This window comes from Hippocampus bargibanti, linkage group LG01 (genome assembly GCF_051943395.1).
Source record: "Hippocampus bargibanti isolate YZ-2025 linkage group LG01, ASM5194339v1, whole genome shotgun sequence".
Classification (NCBI taxonomy): domain Eukaryota; kingdom Metazoa; phylum Chordata; class Actinopteri; order Syngnathiformes; family Syngnathidae; genus Hippocampus; species Hippocampus bargibanti.
The window spans coordinates 35,781,397-35,799,066 of record NC_142734.1 but is presented as its reverse complement, the minus strand read 5'-3'; the positions used below and the strand labels follow the sequence as shown (position 1 = coordinate 35,799,066).

Genomic DNA, 17,670 nt, shown 5'->3' with positions numbered 1-17,670 from the left:
ATTTGTTTGTGCGGGTGAGCAGCGGCCGCCATTCGCGCCAGCGTTCACTCTACCCGGAAGTTACACAGCAGCAAAGTTATGAAAGGACATTAATAACCATTATTATCAATAATAATAATAATTGTGAATAAATAAATGATAGTAATACAAACAACAATACTAATAATAATACTAATAATAATGATAATGATTATTACTATTCTTCTTCTTCTTCTTATTATTATTATTATTATTATTATTATTATTATTATTATTATTATTATTATTATTATTTATGTATTTATTATCATTTCTATATAATAATAATATATTTATTGTCCTATAATAAATCTTATAATAATGAGTATATTATTATTATTAATTTATTGATTATCAATTCTTAACTTTATAATCATAATAACAATAATAATAATGTCAATATATTTATTGTCTTATAATAAATATTATAATGCTGAGCTTTTTATTTTTATTATTATTATTATTATTATTTATTTTATAATAATAATAATAAATGTATTGTCTCATAATAATTAATCTTATAATAATGAGTATATTATAAATATTAATTTATTGATTATCAATTCTTCAGCTTATAATAATAATAGTAATATATTTATTGTCTTATAATAAATCTTATAATAATGAGCTTATTATTATTATTATTATTATTATCATTTTTAATTAGTATTATTATTAAGAAGCGAAACGTCCGACACCTTCAAAGAAGTACAGATGACGGCTGAAGAAACCTTTTCATCAATCCACATCGTAGTTTAAACTGACACCTAAAGACACTTCCTGCTTATGATACGACATATATTATTCCATCACGTGTAGCCCATAACAACGATTCGTTTGACCTCAAGAAAAATAGGAGCCTTTTGCTGTCGTAAAATGTTTCTGAAATCTCGTGCATTTTGGTCAGCTCTCCCCCATATGTTGATTAATCATCATTTGTCTTTAGGGAGCCTGGAAATATGTGACTGGCTCCCTGAGGAGTAACTTGGTATTACTTGGTTTTACACCGTCAAACATAAAACTCTGATTTCCTCCCTGAATTTTGTGTGTTCAGCGATTGAAACCAAAGCACAGTGGAATCCTACAGCCTTACATGGGCAGTGTGTTCAAGAAAGCCTTATCTGAAGATATACAGTATGTTAAAACGGTCCAGTCCAATTTGTGGTCATTCACTTGAAGGACAACAGCCTTGGGACATACACTTTAATCATCCCGTTAACCAGTCAAGGGTTGGACAAACGCCCTTGGTTGTCCCTGAATCATATTTCTTCATCTTATCAAGACGCATGGATACTTTTACACTTCAAATTTTATGGGAACAATTCCATTTTCACTCCCAGAATCACTTTAGAGGCCTGGTGGACAAAGAAAAGTTTTTAAAGGCACGCTTTGATGAATATCGTATGGAAAGGTCGGAGACAATTGTTTTGTTGTACAGATGCTACAGGTATCACAAAAAAATGAAAAAAAAAAACAATTGGGCAGTGCTTTTTGGAAATGCTACTTCAATTTTTATCACTGCTTGATTCTCATTTTAGTCATTAATTAATGTCATTAATTAGATTAATGATATACAGTGTATATGTATGTAATAACTTGTTTCAGACTCCATAAGTCACCATCATAAAAAGCTTTATTTCTTTTAGAGATAATGCTTTTAAGTTTTACATTATCAACCAACATACAAGTAAAACAGAAGTAGATTTTTTCAGACAACTATAAAATATTCTTTTAATACACTTAGCATTGAGCTGGGGTAAAATTTCAATATTTGTTTAGTTATTATAGTTATTTTTAAACATCAACTATGACAAAAATGGCAATTAAACAGGCAATAGCCACTTAGCTAGCAGTTAGCACAAGAAGCTAATCTATCTTGTTGTCTATCAAGGTACCCTTGTATTTCTTCAGTATTCGTGTAAAATATATTGAACCAGTCTCACAAATAATACACACAAAAAAATCGACATTTCATGCTTTTAGATAGCATATTATGTGACATGCTAAGCGAAATGGTACTTGAATAGGAAGTGGGCCCTGAAATAGGACAAGACAACATTGTAAAAACTCACTATAATTGATTTATGAATGTAAAATCGTTGCTGTTTGCTTATAATGATACAATAGAATGTTCCATTTTCAGTTAATTAACAAAACATTGAGAAAGTGAGCTAAACATACCACAAATTGGGTGCTTGAGAAATGGTACATGGACTCAACATGTTCTTCACCAATACCTAAAGGTCTGACATTATATTACACAAATACTGTACTCGCAAAAATGCAAACTATTAATTATTGTAGCGATATGCAATTAAGAATATTCATTCTTTAGCAACTGTGTTGCATCTTAGTCAGCTCATGCTTCTATTTAAAATATGAGTAACAGACATTTTGTAGCACTTTCTATTACATAAATACGACCGTTAGCTTCTTTCAATAGCCACATTTTTTTAGATCTGGCTTTTTTTTCGTGGATCGTGAATACAATGGCTTGTTTGCTTTTTGTTTTCTGTTCTAATTATTTTTAATATTTTTAATTCTGTTTAATATTTTCTCCCATTGCCATTTTGACTTTTTTTCCAGGGTTCTAATTGGCTAAAAGTCTGACCATCCTACAACACCACCTGTGGCACTTGACAGCCTGAAAAGCTGCCCAGTAAAAAAAAAAATAAGTACCATTATTCAGTGCTTATAAAACAACAAAAGCTTCAAATGCACCGCTGGACGAAGACTAATCTAAAGGATGGAAAATGCATACAACTCAACAAATAAACCACCATAAATTGTAAGTTGAGCTGTATAGATGCACCTGGTATAATTTACCAACTGGAACCCAATTGTGAAACATTATCAGGTGAAATAATTTTGGCCCTTTGGCTGCTTTCGGAACATCACATTTCATCTTTCACCATCCTGTCAAGCAGCCCCCGTGAAGGAGCAATATTTGGAGAGAAAACACCCTAATTGGAGTCTAATAGTCAGCATCACCATATCCCAGACAAGGAAAACAAACACTGCAAGCGGCAACCGTGCTTTAGTGTGCTGGGATCACGGTGAAAACAGAGCGCGCCTTAAAATGAAAAATTGTGTGAATGACAGAAATGTTAAATAAAGCAATGCTTCTATTGTTTTTATTTTACAATTTCTGATTGAAGTCTTTCATTTACAGAATAAAATGTTCCACTTCTGAAGACGGGAGAGAGCTTCGAGATTTGAGCATTTGTCTATAAATACACACTGAAACTTACGTTAGCATTAACTATCGCTATGAATGTATATGAGGGCGCTACATTTGGCATTTCAGACGTCATGTGGACTTGTCCATGAAAGAAACGATACATATGAATACTTCTATTAAACAATAACAATTCTGGCAACTAGTTAAACATATTTCACCGATGGATCAATTAATGGATTATTATGACAACGTCCAACGTTGATGACAAAGAATAAAGATGGTTCCACAAGTCACATTTTAAAAGTTAGTTTAATGGATGGAAAATCAGTCATGGAAAGTAAGACAATGGAGTGTATTTGTTCCGTTAGTCGTTGTTTGGCTTTGAATTGTCTTGTCATGGTCTGTCATCCTGTCACCTCGCGTACCGTATTGAACCGAATAAGATGAAGCGGATCTTTCTCTCTCTCTCTCTCTCTCTCTCTCTCTCTCTCTCTCTCTCTCTCTCTCTCTCTCTCTCTCTCTCTCTCTCTCTCTCTCAGCATGAATGAAGGATAGGTGAAAAAGGATTTCCATTTCTGGCACCATCTCTGGAAAGTTCAGTGCTCACAGTGAAAACAAAGCAATGTGCTCATAATCTGTTGAACCATCAACAAGTCCTTTCCGTGTAGCTTTCTGTATTAGCTAGTTGAGCTAACGGTGTCAGTGTTTAAAGTGGAGACGGCACTGATGTTCAACAGAATTGAACCGGCATGTGATAAAACAACAAAGGTCCTAAATAAAGAAATCCAACGCTATATGTTGACAATGGCTTTTGCCCATTTTAACATCTGTTACATGCTCAATTCACAGACACTGCAAAAGTGTATTTAAAACATTGTCTCCACATTGTCATCATGTTCAAGTGGGGTCATTCCTCTGGACCGCGACATCCGTTTGGGGAGTGATCACCACAACCAAGCATCTACACTCTATTGTCGATGTTCTCATCCAAGCGAACCTCAGCTATCCTGGTCTAACTGTCCCCGAATTGTCTTTCTTTACTGACAGTTCACCTTCTTAAATGTTCTCTGGATCACTCCTGCCGTGCACTCAGATCCCGCGGTGTCCTATTCCGCTCACTGGAACTCTTACTGCGGGCCTTCCTGGCGCTCTCCTGGGCCTGCCGATACTTCTCCACCATGCTCTTATGCTTCCTCCTCAGCTTCTCGTTACACCACATCCTCTCGCAGTACTCCTCCACATGGGGCAGATTGGACGGACCGATCGTCTGCATGATGTCCTTGAACCACATACGCGACTGACCGATCGGACTCAACCTGTTGTACGTGCTACACGGCATCCAGTTCCGGTAGCTTCCAGTCGATCTGTCTTTAAGTAGATCGGAAAGGCCAGTGTTGTCCCGTGCCGTTAACTCATCCAAGGTGTCGCCCTGGAGGACTTCAAGGCTAAGTCGGGCGAGTGTTTGGGTGAAACCGTGTTCTCTGGAGCGGCAGATGTAAATGCCGGCGTCTTGATTGAGGAGGCGACGGAAGAGCAGGCCTTGCTCTGTAGATATGACCCGATCGTCCATCTTGACCTTAGTGTGGCAGAAAGAGAGAATCAGTAAGTATTCTTGCGCTGTTCTGAGCCATGGAGTTCGGTCTCGTCATCGACTGGCTCTTCAGTCACCATCGTTGACAATCACTGGCTAGTCTTCACACACAATCACACAATTTTCTGACGATAACAACGGATCGAAGAGTCAAATTTCAACGCACGCCAGACCAAGATGACAATGGTTCTCAGTTTGAATCTCCCATTGAATCTTTCAGTGTTTGTATTCCCCTTTTTAATCCTCACATCCTCCGTACCTCAACACCAAGTCACTCTTGTCATTCTCTTCATTCATACCTCATCCTTCTCTGCTGTGTCCTCCCTTCACTTGTATTCCACACTTTTGCTCCGGTGACTGTCGTGGGGAGCCAACACAAATACAGCAGCCTTGTCAGCAAGCCCAGTGTTTATTTGCAGGGACATTTAGAAGGGTGCTAATGCCTCATACAGCTGACCTAGGTGCTCCGTTTTGAATGATCACTGTGGGGCGTGGCCATATCAGGTTCTAAGGCGGTGCGTCATGTGCCGGCATCATCACGGTGAACTTAATTCTTCTTGGCATGTGGTCGATTGTCTCAAACGGGACATTGTTTATTAAAAGAGAATTGTGCTTTCAAATATAATTGCTCAATTTCACCCAGATGTCAAAACACTGCTGAATGAGTCACGCGCGTGGCAAGGTTGCACACCCATCTCAGATTTTCAAGCAACCGTTTGCCAGGAATGACACAGCAGTCCAAATCGTTGCACCCCCTTAGGCCTCTTCCTTTCTGCCATCATATGATGTTAACTATAATGGTACTTAGTCAAAGGTTGACATCTCCCTCCACGTTGAAGTTGATTTAAATCAGGGGTGTTAAACTCGGGCCACATTTTAGTTACAGTTTCCTCTCGGAGGAAGAATTTGGGCAAGTCATTAGAATGTTTAATCCGTTCACATATTACAGAGAGTACACAACAAATTAACGAATATCTAGTTTTCAAATTTGATGTAAAAAAATAATGACTGTTATTGTGGTTTACATACAACAATTTGAAATTTTGGTTCAGACTTGAGCAAGCATTTGACATGCTTGATTTGCTTTCGCGGGCCGAACAAAATGATGTGGTGGGCCACATTTTGCCCCCGGGCCTTGACTTTGACGCCTGTGGTTTAAATGCTGAATATTAGCATATTGGTTGCCCAATTTTGAATAGTCGAGCAGTCTTTATCCAGTTAAAAGCCATGAAGAAATCCGTTCCATGACTGAAAAATAATGCTAGCTCCTCACAGGCCTCACAGACAACTGAGCAAAGTTGGTATATTAGAAAATACATTGGACATATACCGTCGTACCAGAAAGCCAGAAAACACAGCTCACCTCTTCCTTGCGGTCATCACGCTGAACCAGCCAGATGACAGAAGCTTGTGGGGAGCGAGGAATGCATTCCAGAAAAGTGCTGTTGTTCTCAGCGCCGTACACCACCCGGTCTTCCATGTCCTCCAGTTCCTCTGATTCCAAGCATAAACATTGGAAGTGTTCACGAAAGAAAATATGCATTGAAGGCGTAGTCCTATGTAGCTATGTGTAATGCTCCGGGTTCCCCAATAGTGTGCAATCTTTGACATGATTTTCATCTAAAACAGTTCACTGATGTCACAAAAATGAATGCTTGTAGTCGAAGTCGCATTTACCACTAAAATTCTGGTCCAAACATTGCAGCACAGGATTTCCGTGCCTGATGTCCTGCCTTCGGAAGCGCCGTTTACTGTTGAGGATGTATCGAGCGCAGGACGAACCATCCCAGGCGCAGTAAGGGTCTCTGGCCAGACAGCACTCGGCGCAAGCCTTTCCGTAGGTCTCACAGCGGTGAAGCTTCACCTGAGCCACGCCGGCTAGGGAGCCCACGTACAGGGATTGCTAACGAGCAAAAAGAAGAGAGGGACAGCGTTAGGAAGGACTTGACGATGGAATGGATCCGTTTTGACATCAGACCCGAGAGGTTTGCAAATCGATTCAAAGTTGAGAAGACTTGATGAAATACAGACGTGAACGTACCCTTTTGACGGAGATATCCATTGATGTAATTGAGGTTGGCACCTGCAACAATGACAGCAATGAACGCTTCAATGTGGCTCGACAGGAAGATAAGAAGAAAAATAACATTGAAACTAAACATACTTTGAAAACTTGAAGCTCCTCCAATGTGACCTCTTCCGTTTCCAAGCTGTGTACTCCGTGAAGGGCGATGACCTTCAACACCGTACCAATATCTTCAACAGAATCACACACAACATTCAATATCTGGGCCTCATTCTCTGCCAGTCCAGTTTCTCTATTCATTAAAACAGTGATTGATAGGCGGCTGGAAAGGAGAAACAAGTTTTACCCGTGCTGATGAACATAACGTCATACTGCCCGTCCTCTGCTTCAACACGGTCCACCACGATTTGCTTGAGCTTGTAAGGAACGTTTGCCTTGGCGAGCACCGGGCGGCGTAAGGCGGGTTGCACCGGTCGCCACATCAGTGGGTGGCTGCGGGTAAACTGGAGTACGTAGTCGGGGAAATCTTTGGTGCTGGCAAACTCCTTGCCCGGCTGGTTGGTGATTTTACTGGGACACTAAGCAAACACAAGAGGAGGCAAAATAATACGTACTGTATATGTACCACAATTTAAGCTCTTCGATGATAGATATATCTAACTGGCTGCTCTTATTAGGTTTTCCTCATCTGCGTTAGCTGCAAATATTAAATTCCCCACTTAGTTCCTCACTTATTTGTGATTGTATTTTATTTATTATAGTACTTATGCTTGTCTGTGACTGTAAAGTGTCCTTGAGAGCTTTAAAAGGCGCTTTAAATGCAATGTATTATTATTAGTAGTAGTAGTAATTACCGTTATTTTCCCGTGTATAAGGTGCAGCGGAGTACAAGGCTAACCCCCTCATGAATGGTGAATTTTCAAACTTTTGCCATAAATAAGGCGCACCGGACCATAAGGTGCACTGTCGATAAATGACGTGTTTCAAAACGTTTTCCATATACAGCACGTTTTTTATATCACTGTGCATTACTTCTTCTACAGAGGGAAATGGAGGTGGTGGCTGCTGACAGTCGTTGCGAGACCTGCTATGGCTCAAGATTATTTCACATTTAAGGCGCACCGGCCTATAAGGCGCAGGGTCATTTTTCAAAAATCAAGGCTTTTGGGTGCCCCTTATACACCGGAAAATATGATACCGTGATTTTGAAGTCTTCATTTTTACTGATGTCAGCTGTTGTAGTCTAGGTTTTAGCTCTACCCAACCTAGTATAGAAAATGGATGGAAAGATGGATGCATTTTCCATCAAAGTGTAAATTGTGTCCAAACCAAAACATAGTATGTCAGCAAAAGTACTTTTATTTTTGTTTGACGGCCATGACTGAAATTCCATTGGCTTATTCCATGGCAAAACAAAAAAAAAATGCACTATTTGCCTTTGTTTGATCCGAAAAGATTTGGGCTGGAGGCTGTTGCACGTCCATCAGAGCTCCTTACTGAGTCGTCAAAAGCCAGCAGGAATGAAAAACAGACGGCCCGCATTCCGTTTTCATTTTCATTCCAGAAAACTTTGATTAAGGCTCCCTGTTTATTTTGGATACGGTGGCCTTTTTCAGCGCCCATTGAACATGTTGTGGCGAACTGGCATTTATGATTCAACAGAACTTTCACATTACACTTCATTATGACCTAATTTGATCAAATTCAGCAGCCTCTGTCTGTCGTGGCTAATAATTGTCAGATCATTTTCATAAAGATGAATTTACTTTTCTTTCTTGACCAAGATACTTTTGACTACGCTGACATCCACAAATTCCATCAAGCCTTAAAACTTTGGTATGCTTCCGCACGTCTTAATCAAATCATCTCATTTATATAATTTATTTAATGTAAATTTCTCCACTGCGAGACTGATAAAGGCAAATCCAATCGAATCCAATACTTAAATTTTATTTTATTTTTTTCCTTTAATTTTATATGAAATGGTTGGAGTTCCAGTCCTCATGTTATGTTTTTGAGTTGGTGACGTGTCCTCACGTTACGTCACTGAAGGAACGCCCCTGACCGAAAAACACACACATTGTAGCAGTCAATCAGCCCGTTTCCACAGGCTGATTAATTCCTTTAAATGGATCTTTTGTGATTTTCTTTGTTCTCTCGTCAGTCCTTGGACACTTTGTTTATCTGCAAAGTAAATACAGTACACTGGGGTATCCCAAGCTATGTCTTATAATTCGGCGGCGAGTTCAACTCACTCTGCAAATGAGATGGAACGTGCGCTATGTGATTGTGAGTAGATGTGTTTATAGGTTTGAACTGAAACTACAGCGATGTGGTTGAAAGGCTCTGGAGTGTACACCGTGAAGTCATCACAGCAGCATGAGGTCAGTTTACTTTACTGATATCAAACTTTTCTACACCTCATTTTCAATGTTGCATAACCACCTACCACCCACTCCGCACTTCCCCACAGTGGCCATGAGTGAGCGGCCGTCATATAAATCATACGCTTACACAAGATGAATTGCTCAATTGCTAAATGCATTGTGAGTTACAGTGTGAGGAAATGTGTGGAAAGAAAATATTTTTTGGACGAGATTATTCACTGACTGACTGAAGTAATAAATGACTACTTCTTGTATTTACATTCTGTTGTCCAAGTGTGACATCCAGGTTGCTAAATTGGCTCATTTAAAACAGGTTATCAACGACAGAAGGGAACATTTGCTATGTTTGGCAATCACGTTGAGTCAAAACATATGACTGAGCTACTTACCACTCCTGGTCTGGGGTAAGGCACCCGGCCTTCGTAGGCACCCCACTGGTAATCTGGTCCCTCTTTATGAGCAAATGGTCCATTGAAGGCCTCTCTGATATCAGCCATGCGATATACGCAGACAGCAAAACCCTGAAACACGTTGCTGGCGAGTAGAGTTGGAGAAACAGCGTCACAGAAAAAAAAAATGTTCCCCTCATGATTGAAAACAGATATTTGGAAATGAATCGTGTCGCGGTAATTAAATATATGAGGGACAATATAACAAAGAGAGCCTGTTGAAACGTCAATATTTTTGACATTTAATGTCATGTACCTGATTGTACTAAAAATGGCATATATATCCGGGTTCCTCTCATCTTTTTCTCTTAGCAAGAAAACATCCTCTGTTTGGATTGAAAGAAAGGTGGAAGTTAGTGATGGACTGCGAAAGGTCATTTGGTCGCTTGATTGTGAGGTAATGTTTATCTCACCCAGTTGGTTGAAGTGTGTATCGATGCCATGAGGTCCCGGGACAGAACAAACCAGTCTGGCTTTGATAAAGGTGCTCCATTTATTCACCAGCACCCTCTGGCCTCCGACGTCATTCTGCCATGAAAAAAAAAAACAAAAACAAAAAATAACCCACACACGAAATCTATGAATGAATAAAAGAAAATTGGATTTGTGAAGCTACAACAACAACAAGAATGAGAAACGACTCAAACAAGACTGAACTTTAAAGAGGGAGTCATTATAATGATGACTAGGCGAGGTATTTCCAGTTGTTCACAATATCACAATACATCACAATATGAACCTCAACTAAAATCACACCACATTTGTGCATTAAACTGGGTGTCAGATCCTATGGATGACATTACGTGAGATCTCAACAGACCAAAATCTGATTCTGATACAGATTGTGTTCAACCTTTGGGGTTCCGCCATATTGACGGCATTTCTCCGTTCGAATTTGAGAGCAAATGACTTCACAAGAAGGAACTTCTGATCATGTACGCTGGACTCAAAAGGTTACCATGGTTCTTCTTGCCCAGTCTCCAAGGTATTGCGACCACTGTGTGAGTATATTTTCATTTATTCTGGTTTGCTAAATATTTTTGTGCGCGTGGCACGAAATCCGAATGAATGTAAAATATCATGCGGAGCGTTTTGGGATTGTGGATGCCAATTGTGACAGCTGTGTCTACTTTGGAAGTGGAACGGCTTCATTTTGTTATAAATATTTTAGAGGATTTTATATCCCTTTAGGGAAATGTCAACATTTGAAAGCTCACAAGAGAGTTTGGGGTTCTGGCCTTCTAGACAAATGCTCTCTCTGGAGTTCTCTTGATCATCATGTGTCTGTTTCTATATCGTCCTGCATGAGCATGAAACTACACCGTATATCACAAGGGTGGTTTTGGCTCACGGTGGAAAATTTGAGACCCATGAGAGATTCACCAGGAAATAAGAAACCGCCCCCACCAAAAAGAACCTGGCTTTAACTTTACAATTGGAGAATCACTTCCTTTGCAGATGTTTTGTTCCTTAGGGTGATAGGAAGCGATTAGGTTGGATCCACCTGACCACAGGGTCTTCTTGACTTTACCCTGAACGTGCAAGACAGATTAAAGGTTTATTTTTGGAATCGTCCAGTAATTATATAAGACTTGGAAATTTAAGTGTGATGGTTTCTTGTTCAAAGGAAATATGGGTGGTTCAATCACAGCCGGAACAAAATATTCCTCCTCTAGTCACGCTCAATGTGGCATTTCCTTGTCTAAATGAGGAAGAAGACTGCACTTAACAGTTTGGGTAAAAATGCTACTGTAATTGTGGCTTTTTCTACAATGAAACCTCATCTTAAACACAGGACCTCCATTTTTTTAATAGAGGATTGCCATCCCTGTGTCTGTTCACTTTGGATCGTTTGTCACCGTTCCCAATTACTGTCACTGATGGGATTTGGACCCGCAATGCATGGAAGTCAGGCGAGTGAACCACTACATCACAGGTGTCAAAGTCAAGGCCTGGGGGCCCAATCTAGTCCGGGAGATCATTTTATTCAGCCCGCAAAAGCAAATCAAACTTGTGAAATTCCGTGATACTTTCTAAAGTCCCAACCAAAAAGTAAAATTGCCCCATGTAAACCACAATAACAGTCGTTATTTTATATGTAATATGTGGAGGGGATTGAACATTCTAATGACTTCCCCAAATTCATAACGCCCCCCCGAGAGGAAACCGTCACTACAATGTGGCCCGCGCCCAAAAAATGACTTTGACTCTTGCACTACATCATCGAAGACGATACAACAAATAATCCCGTTTTAATTGAACTCACCGCACACATTCGTCCAACGCGTGTGTGAATGGCCTCCTCCCTGTCTCCTGCCTCTGTGGCCTTCTCGGTGAAAAAGAAATACACTTTGTCATCATCTCGATCGTCGTTGTCCGGAATCAGGTGCGCGGCCACGAATTTGGGATCTTGAGAAAGCGTTACAAAGAAGAATGTGTTTGTTAAAATGAAGATCATGGGAGGGGGTGCATTCATTTTTTTGGTTTGCTCATGTGATTTGTGATGCAACACACGTTAACCTTTATAAAGGCGGTCAGAGCCTTTGTGTATTCAACACGCAGTGTAAAAAATGACTGTTGCCCATCAACTAATGAATTATTCATGTGGTGATGCAAGACATTGTTCAATACGAGCCGCTGTGTTGTAAAATTAAAGAAGAAAAAGCTATCACCGGTATACAATGCGTTAAGTCGAGTAATTTACCCAATTATTTGTGCATACGTTACAAAATGTTGCTGATCGTAGATTATTTATCATTATGGTCAGTTTTTCCACGAATGACAGGGCAGTCTTCTTTCACACGTAATCTTTCATTATTTTAATCAACGTACGTAGCTGAGAAAGATGGAAAAAACACATACAGTAAAGTCTCGTTATATCGATATTCAAGGGAGTCCGAAAAAATATCGATATAACCGGGACTATCGATATATCCAACCCTGTTTGCATGTAATTTTCTCCGTGCGTGCATAGAAATAGTATCGATATAACCGGGACTATCGATATATCCGATATCGATATAACGAGACTTTACTGTATTGATATAACAGCATCAGATCCGATTCTTATTTCTACTTAGCTGTGTTGATTCATTTATTTTGCTGACGACTGTTTCAAGCCCAGAGTCTCCCCTTGCTCCAATAAAAGTTTGACTGATAAAATATTACCATGAAGGATTTTATGGTCAGTCTCTGTCCTCATGGTAGAGCGACCTCCCATACTTCTGAAGATCACAGAGTCTCTCCCCAAGAAATCCGCCGTCAGTCCTGTAAATAACTCCCCACCTACGATGAGAGGGGAAAGAGGAGAGTGAGTGAAACGAAAGCAACGAATAAGAGAAGAGGAAGAAGTCGACCGCATTGAGGAAATCGTCGGTGACCCTTTAATATTGTGGTCCGGACATATGACATCGAGCTTTGGAAGGAAAGAGGAAACTCAGCAGATCCGATATGGAACTCAGGGCGAGAATACTCCCATGCCCACCCTGTAACTCACTTTTTAAGTGTGCATCCGCTATTTAGACCGTGAGAGGCAGACATTATACAACTCAGGGGGAAACGCAAAATAAAATATAGAAGATATCTAAAGCAGCCAAGTCTGGAGAATCCAAAACCGCTGGTAACATAACATGATACTCAGCTCTGTTTGTATGTCACTATAGCTCCAAAATAATGAAAACCCAGAAGGAAAGACAAAATGGGTTTACAGACTTAAATGTGTGTATAACTGAAGAGACTGTAAAATAAATTCATAAAGTTGGTTATAATGTGGTTGCTCTGGTACGAATTCAGGTCAAAATGACTGCAGAGACTAAGGTGTCAAAGTTTTACATTTAAAAGGCTTCTACTGCAGAGTAAAGAGATTTCAAAAATTCTAAAATTGGATATTGCCCAGCTAAAGATAGAAATACGTTGTAAATTTGTCAGCTGAGTGTAAACCGGACTTCAAGGATTGGAATTTGGCCCAACAGAAGCCAACAGGTTGATTGTTGGATTTCGAAAAGACATCTGGGTCAAAGGCTCGTCGTTGGAGAATCAGACTAGGGCTGAGCCACTTTAAAAAAAAATCAGTGAGTGATTACCCTCAGGGAGAAATCCACTACACGAGCCTCATTTACAATGCAAAGAATCCCGGCTAGAATGAATAAATGGTCCAAGAAGATAAATCCTGTTTCTAAAATCAAGCATATCACTGCAGACAATATGGCCCTAATAAATCACAGTCAACCCGGAAATATACACACGTGTATAGCTCTGGTTGTCCACATCCAGCACAAAGAGAGACTCACAATATCCACAACTGCAAAAGGAGCCCGGATTGCAAGAGTCCTGTGGTCATGTCAAACGTATTTTTGTGCTGAGTAAGGCCCCTTAACCCCCCTTCTTGAGCTCCAAAAACCAACGTCTTCATCTAACAATGGCTCTCATTCACCAAGGGTTCTTGCAAATGTTTTCTAACTTGGACACTTTCACTCCCAGGGCTGGAATGGGGCTCGTTTTCAACTGTTGACTAAATTAGTTAGCGCGTTGTATTGTCTTTCCTTTCGTGCAACTCCATCTAGTGAATGCCTTGGACAATCATAGCCACTATCGTACCTTCAATTCTAGGTGCCTTATAAATGTAGGGTGTCCTAAAATTTAAAAATTCTACAATAGGCCATTCTTTGAAAGTGCGCTTTGTAATCCAAAGCGCCATAAAACACGGTAATCACTCCAGGTCTGTTTGCTTCACTTGAAGAATGCAGCATATATTGGACATCAATGACTGTCAATCGGAATCAAGTGAAATGTTGCCAGTCAAGTTAGTACAAGAGAGAATGAGACCAGATATGTTCAAGACAACACATCTCTAAAACCACACAAAAAAATCCCTGTCTAACTCATTGCTTTGGGTGATATCGTGTCTATACGATGGCACTTGAGGCCGGTGAGTGAAAAAAACATGCACATACCACTGAAGGTGCTTGAAAAAGGAAGGCTGGGGTCATGTGGGACCCTCCCTCGTCCATTCTCCACATTTTTAGGGTCTATCGTGAAGACATGCTGTGGGAGAGACACAAAGACAATTTTGAACCGGTCAGCTTTGACAGGTCTTTAGGTCATCGTGTCACAGCAAAGCACTGCATGTGGTATGCATATAATAATAGAGTGTGAAAAGAAAAGTGAAACATGTATGCCATTTCATTGTTTGCTATATGGTTGTAGTTTCGGGTTTTATTCAGCAAAGGTCAATGGGTAGATGATTGTTATGCATGGAAACAAAACCGTTTATCAAACTTAATCTCCTCAGAAGAATACATTCCCATTTCTTTGTGTTGATCTGTGAACACAAAAACAGGATTGGCCTTTATTTGTTTCCACTCTTTTGGGTCTTTCTGCCCCTTCTCTGAACTCTGTATGTCTGAGAAGGAAAGATGGCGTCTGAGAAATAAGGAAGTGTGGGATCAGTAATAGCTGCCAGAGTTCTGATGAGTTTCCCACCCGTTTCCCAAACGGAGATCCGTCTTGAGCTTAACTTTTTACAAAGGAGCCGACAAGGTCACGGAAGAAAAAAAGTAAATAAATACAGCATCCACCCAAAGCAACAGCTGATAATGTATGAAAAACTTGATTTCATCAAGGCCATCAATTAATATTCTGTCAATCTGTTTTCACAGAAAACCAATCCCAAAAATATGCCCGTCTGAACTGTGCAAACTATAATTTAATTGTGATTGAACCAGCTGTAAAATACCGCACAAAGCAAAGCACATCTCTAGTTTCAGACTGCCACCATGAAAAAACATCAGTCATTATGCATACTTGATATTGCTTTTTTTCTATTACTCTCCACACAGTTGCACAAAGAGGTTAACCGCCATTAAAACTAAAACACAACAATATTAAATGGACTTTGATCGCAATGTATACAGTGAATCTGGAGCCTGACTGCTTTCATGTGATCCTCTACTTCGTTTAACAAATGCCCTTCGTACAGTCTCTTTGTCACATGATTATTTTAACTTTCACAAATAGCCACTCGCAGCGGCGGGCAGCATTCTGCACCACCGCACGACTGAAGTTGTTAAATTATGGTTTCCACTATCCTCTCCAACTTCGACATTGTGTTTGTTCTTCAGCCATTATCACTTGTCATTTGTGCTGCCTAGGCGTGACCGATTTCAAGTCCAATGAATTCACGTTGTCGAGGAAGAGAAGAAAAAGGATGGTGACAGGACATACGGCCTTGCTCTCATGTTTGATACAAGCCCACGTTATTGATTGAAGTGTCCTTCGAATGAACTGTGAGTGTCTCACCCTCTGTTCATTAGACAGACAATGGACTATTGTTAATGGAAGGGTGGGTCCTCCACTCCGGACTATTCACAGACCACATGATGACATCGAAGTCTGCTCTATAAAAATAATGGAAATTTACCAATTGAAGTACATTTACTTTATACAGTGTATAATATAGGTAACAGACCACATATTATTACATTTTGGCAAAGTTGGAGTCCACTGATTTGTCCCTTACAACAGCATGACAAAACACATTGCCAAGTCGCGGTGCTAACCTCAGTTTTCTGGAATGCCTCAAGCAGCCACATTTCAACCAGTTCACTTCACCAGAGTACGTTTTGGATGGCTTGTGTTGACAGCCTAAATTATGTAAATCGTATTGTGGTGTCGATGTAAATAGCATGACATTAATGTGTAGCAATGCAGTGGAATTTTTCAATGAATTCAATACAGAAAAAGGAGATCAGAGCGTCAACTAGTGATGCCAACGAAAGACCAAAAAAATTTAGGATTAACCGCCCATTCCTTCTTACACTCTCTATTCATTATTCAACTGTGTCTTTCGCTCCGCCAATCAACTTGCATGGATTTAGGAACATGGGAGAAAATCTGAGAAAAGCCACCCAAGTGTGGAATAACAAAAATTCTGACACCAACTTCTCTCCTCATAACATTTATTCTCAGGTTCCCAAAAATTCACGTTAGTGTGTGAGTGTTATAACGCATCATATGACTTTCACACAGAGAAATGGTGCAGCTGATTGCATTTGAGTTAACCCCGCCAATACAAACACTTTCAAGTGCTGAGGGGCTAAAAAAATTGACGTTTACTTCTTTGCCAAGCACAGCATATCTCGGACCACCACTATCATTTAAACAAGTGATTGCTGACGTCCACATACGCACACACACACACACACACACACACACACACACACACACACACACACACACACACACACACACACACACACGCACACACACACTAGTTGTTATATGATGCCCTCAGGTGGAACTGAGTCCAATTTTAGAAGCCCTACACCTGATTTTAAAAAACATGACGGTTAAAGTCAAACATTTGGATCAGATGACAGTGACATTGCGTTGAATTCTGACGGCCCAGTCAAACAATGGTACACTGTCTGCCTTCTTAACTAAAGTAAAAGTACTGGAGGCTATTTCTCCAATTTAACCTTTAAATGCTTGTATAAACATTGCTGTCTTTTCCAATAAAAGACAGAGTACAGAATTTTTTTTAAAGCAAAACTTCAAAGGAAAACGTGAAGGTAGATCGAGTGTTTCGACTACCTGAAGAAAATAAAATCAGGCAAAGTCGACATGGAATTGTAAACTATATCAGACTATTTACAAAATGAAATGGTAAATACTATTTACACAATACATTATTTAGACTGCGCCTGTGTCTGTGTCTACTTCATATATTCCTGCAGCAGTTTATTTTCACGTAAACCATATTGCTTTGGACACTAAGTCACTATCTTCAATCTTTAAGATTTTAAATACAGATTTATTGTTTTAATTATTATGTTTAAAAAAGCAGTATAACCAATTAAAATGGAGCCATAGTAAAGCTCGCCCGTAGCCAGTCACCACTGACAAGCTAACGTCAGAACAGTGCCTCAGCATCTAAGGAGAAAACGCCGGCTCACCACAAAGAGAAAGATTCCATGAGAAAGACAAAACATGTACATGTAAGTCTGACCCGAACAGAGATG

General features: G+C 39.8%; 1 protein-coding gene across 3 annotated transcripts in view; it reads right to left on the bottom strand.

Moving 5' to 3' along the window:
- Positions 1-1,526: 1,526 nt before the first annotated feature.
- Positions 1,527-17,670, bottom strand: part of sema3g (semaphorin 3G) — a 37,535-nt gene continuing 21,391 nt past the window's right edge. Inside the window, exons 5-16 of one of the 3 annotated variants that reach the window (XM_089014068.1) lie at positions 14,605-14,695; positions 12,821-12,937; positions 11,919-12,061; positions 10,066-10,180; positions 9,909-9,978; positions 9,593-9,737; positions 7,163-7,394; positions 6,955-7,046; positions 6,832-6,873; positions 6,468-6,693; positions 6,154-6,284; positions 1,537-4,775 (exon numbers count right to left, since the gene is read on the bottom strand). In XM_089014068.1, the coding sequence (XP_088870194.1) occupies positions 4,272-4,775; positions 6,154-6,284; positions 6,468-6,693; positions 6,832-6,873; positions 6,955-7,046; positions 7,163-7,394; positions 9,593-9,737; positions 9,909-9,978; positions 10,066-10,180; positions 11,919-12,061; positions 12,821-12,937; positions 14,605-14,695 (1,908 nt within the window). In that variant the 3' untranslated portion in view covers positions 1,537-4,271. Of the gene's footprint in view, positions 4,776-6,153; positions 6,285-6,467; positions 6,694-6,831; positions 6,874-6,954; positions 7,047-7,162; positions 7,395-9,592; positions 10,181-11,918; positions 12,062-12,820; positions 12,938-14,604; positions 14,696-17,670 lie in introns of all 3 variants that reach the window. The other 2 variants (XM_089014050.1, XM_089014060.1) reach the window with 2 other exon arrangements.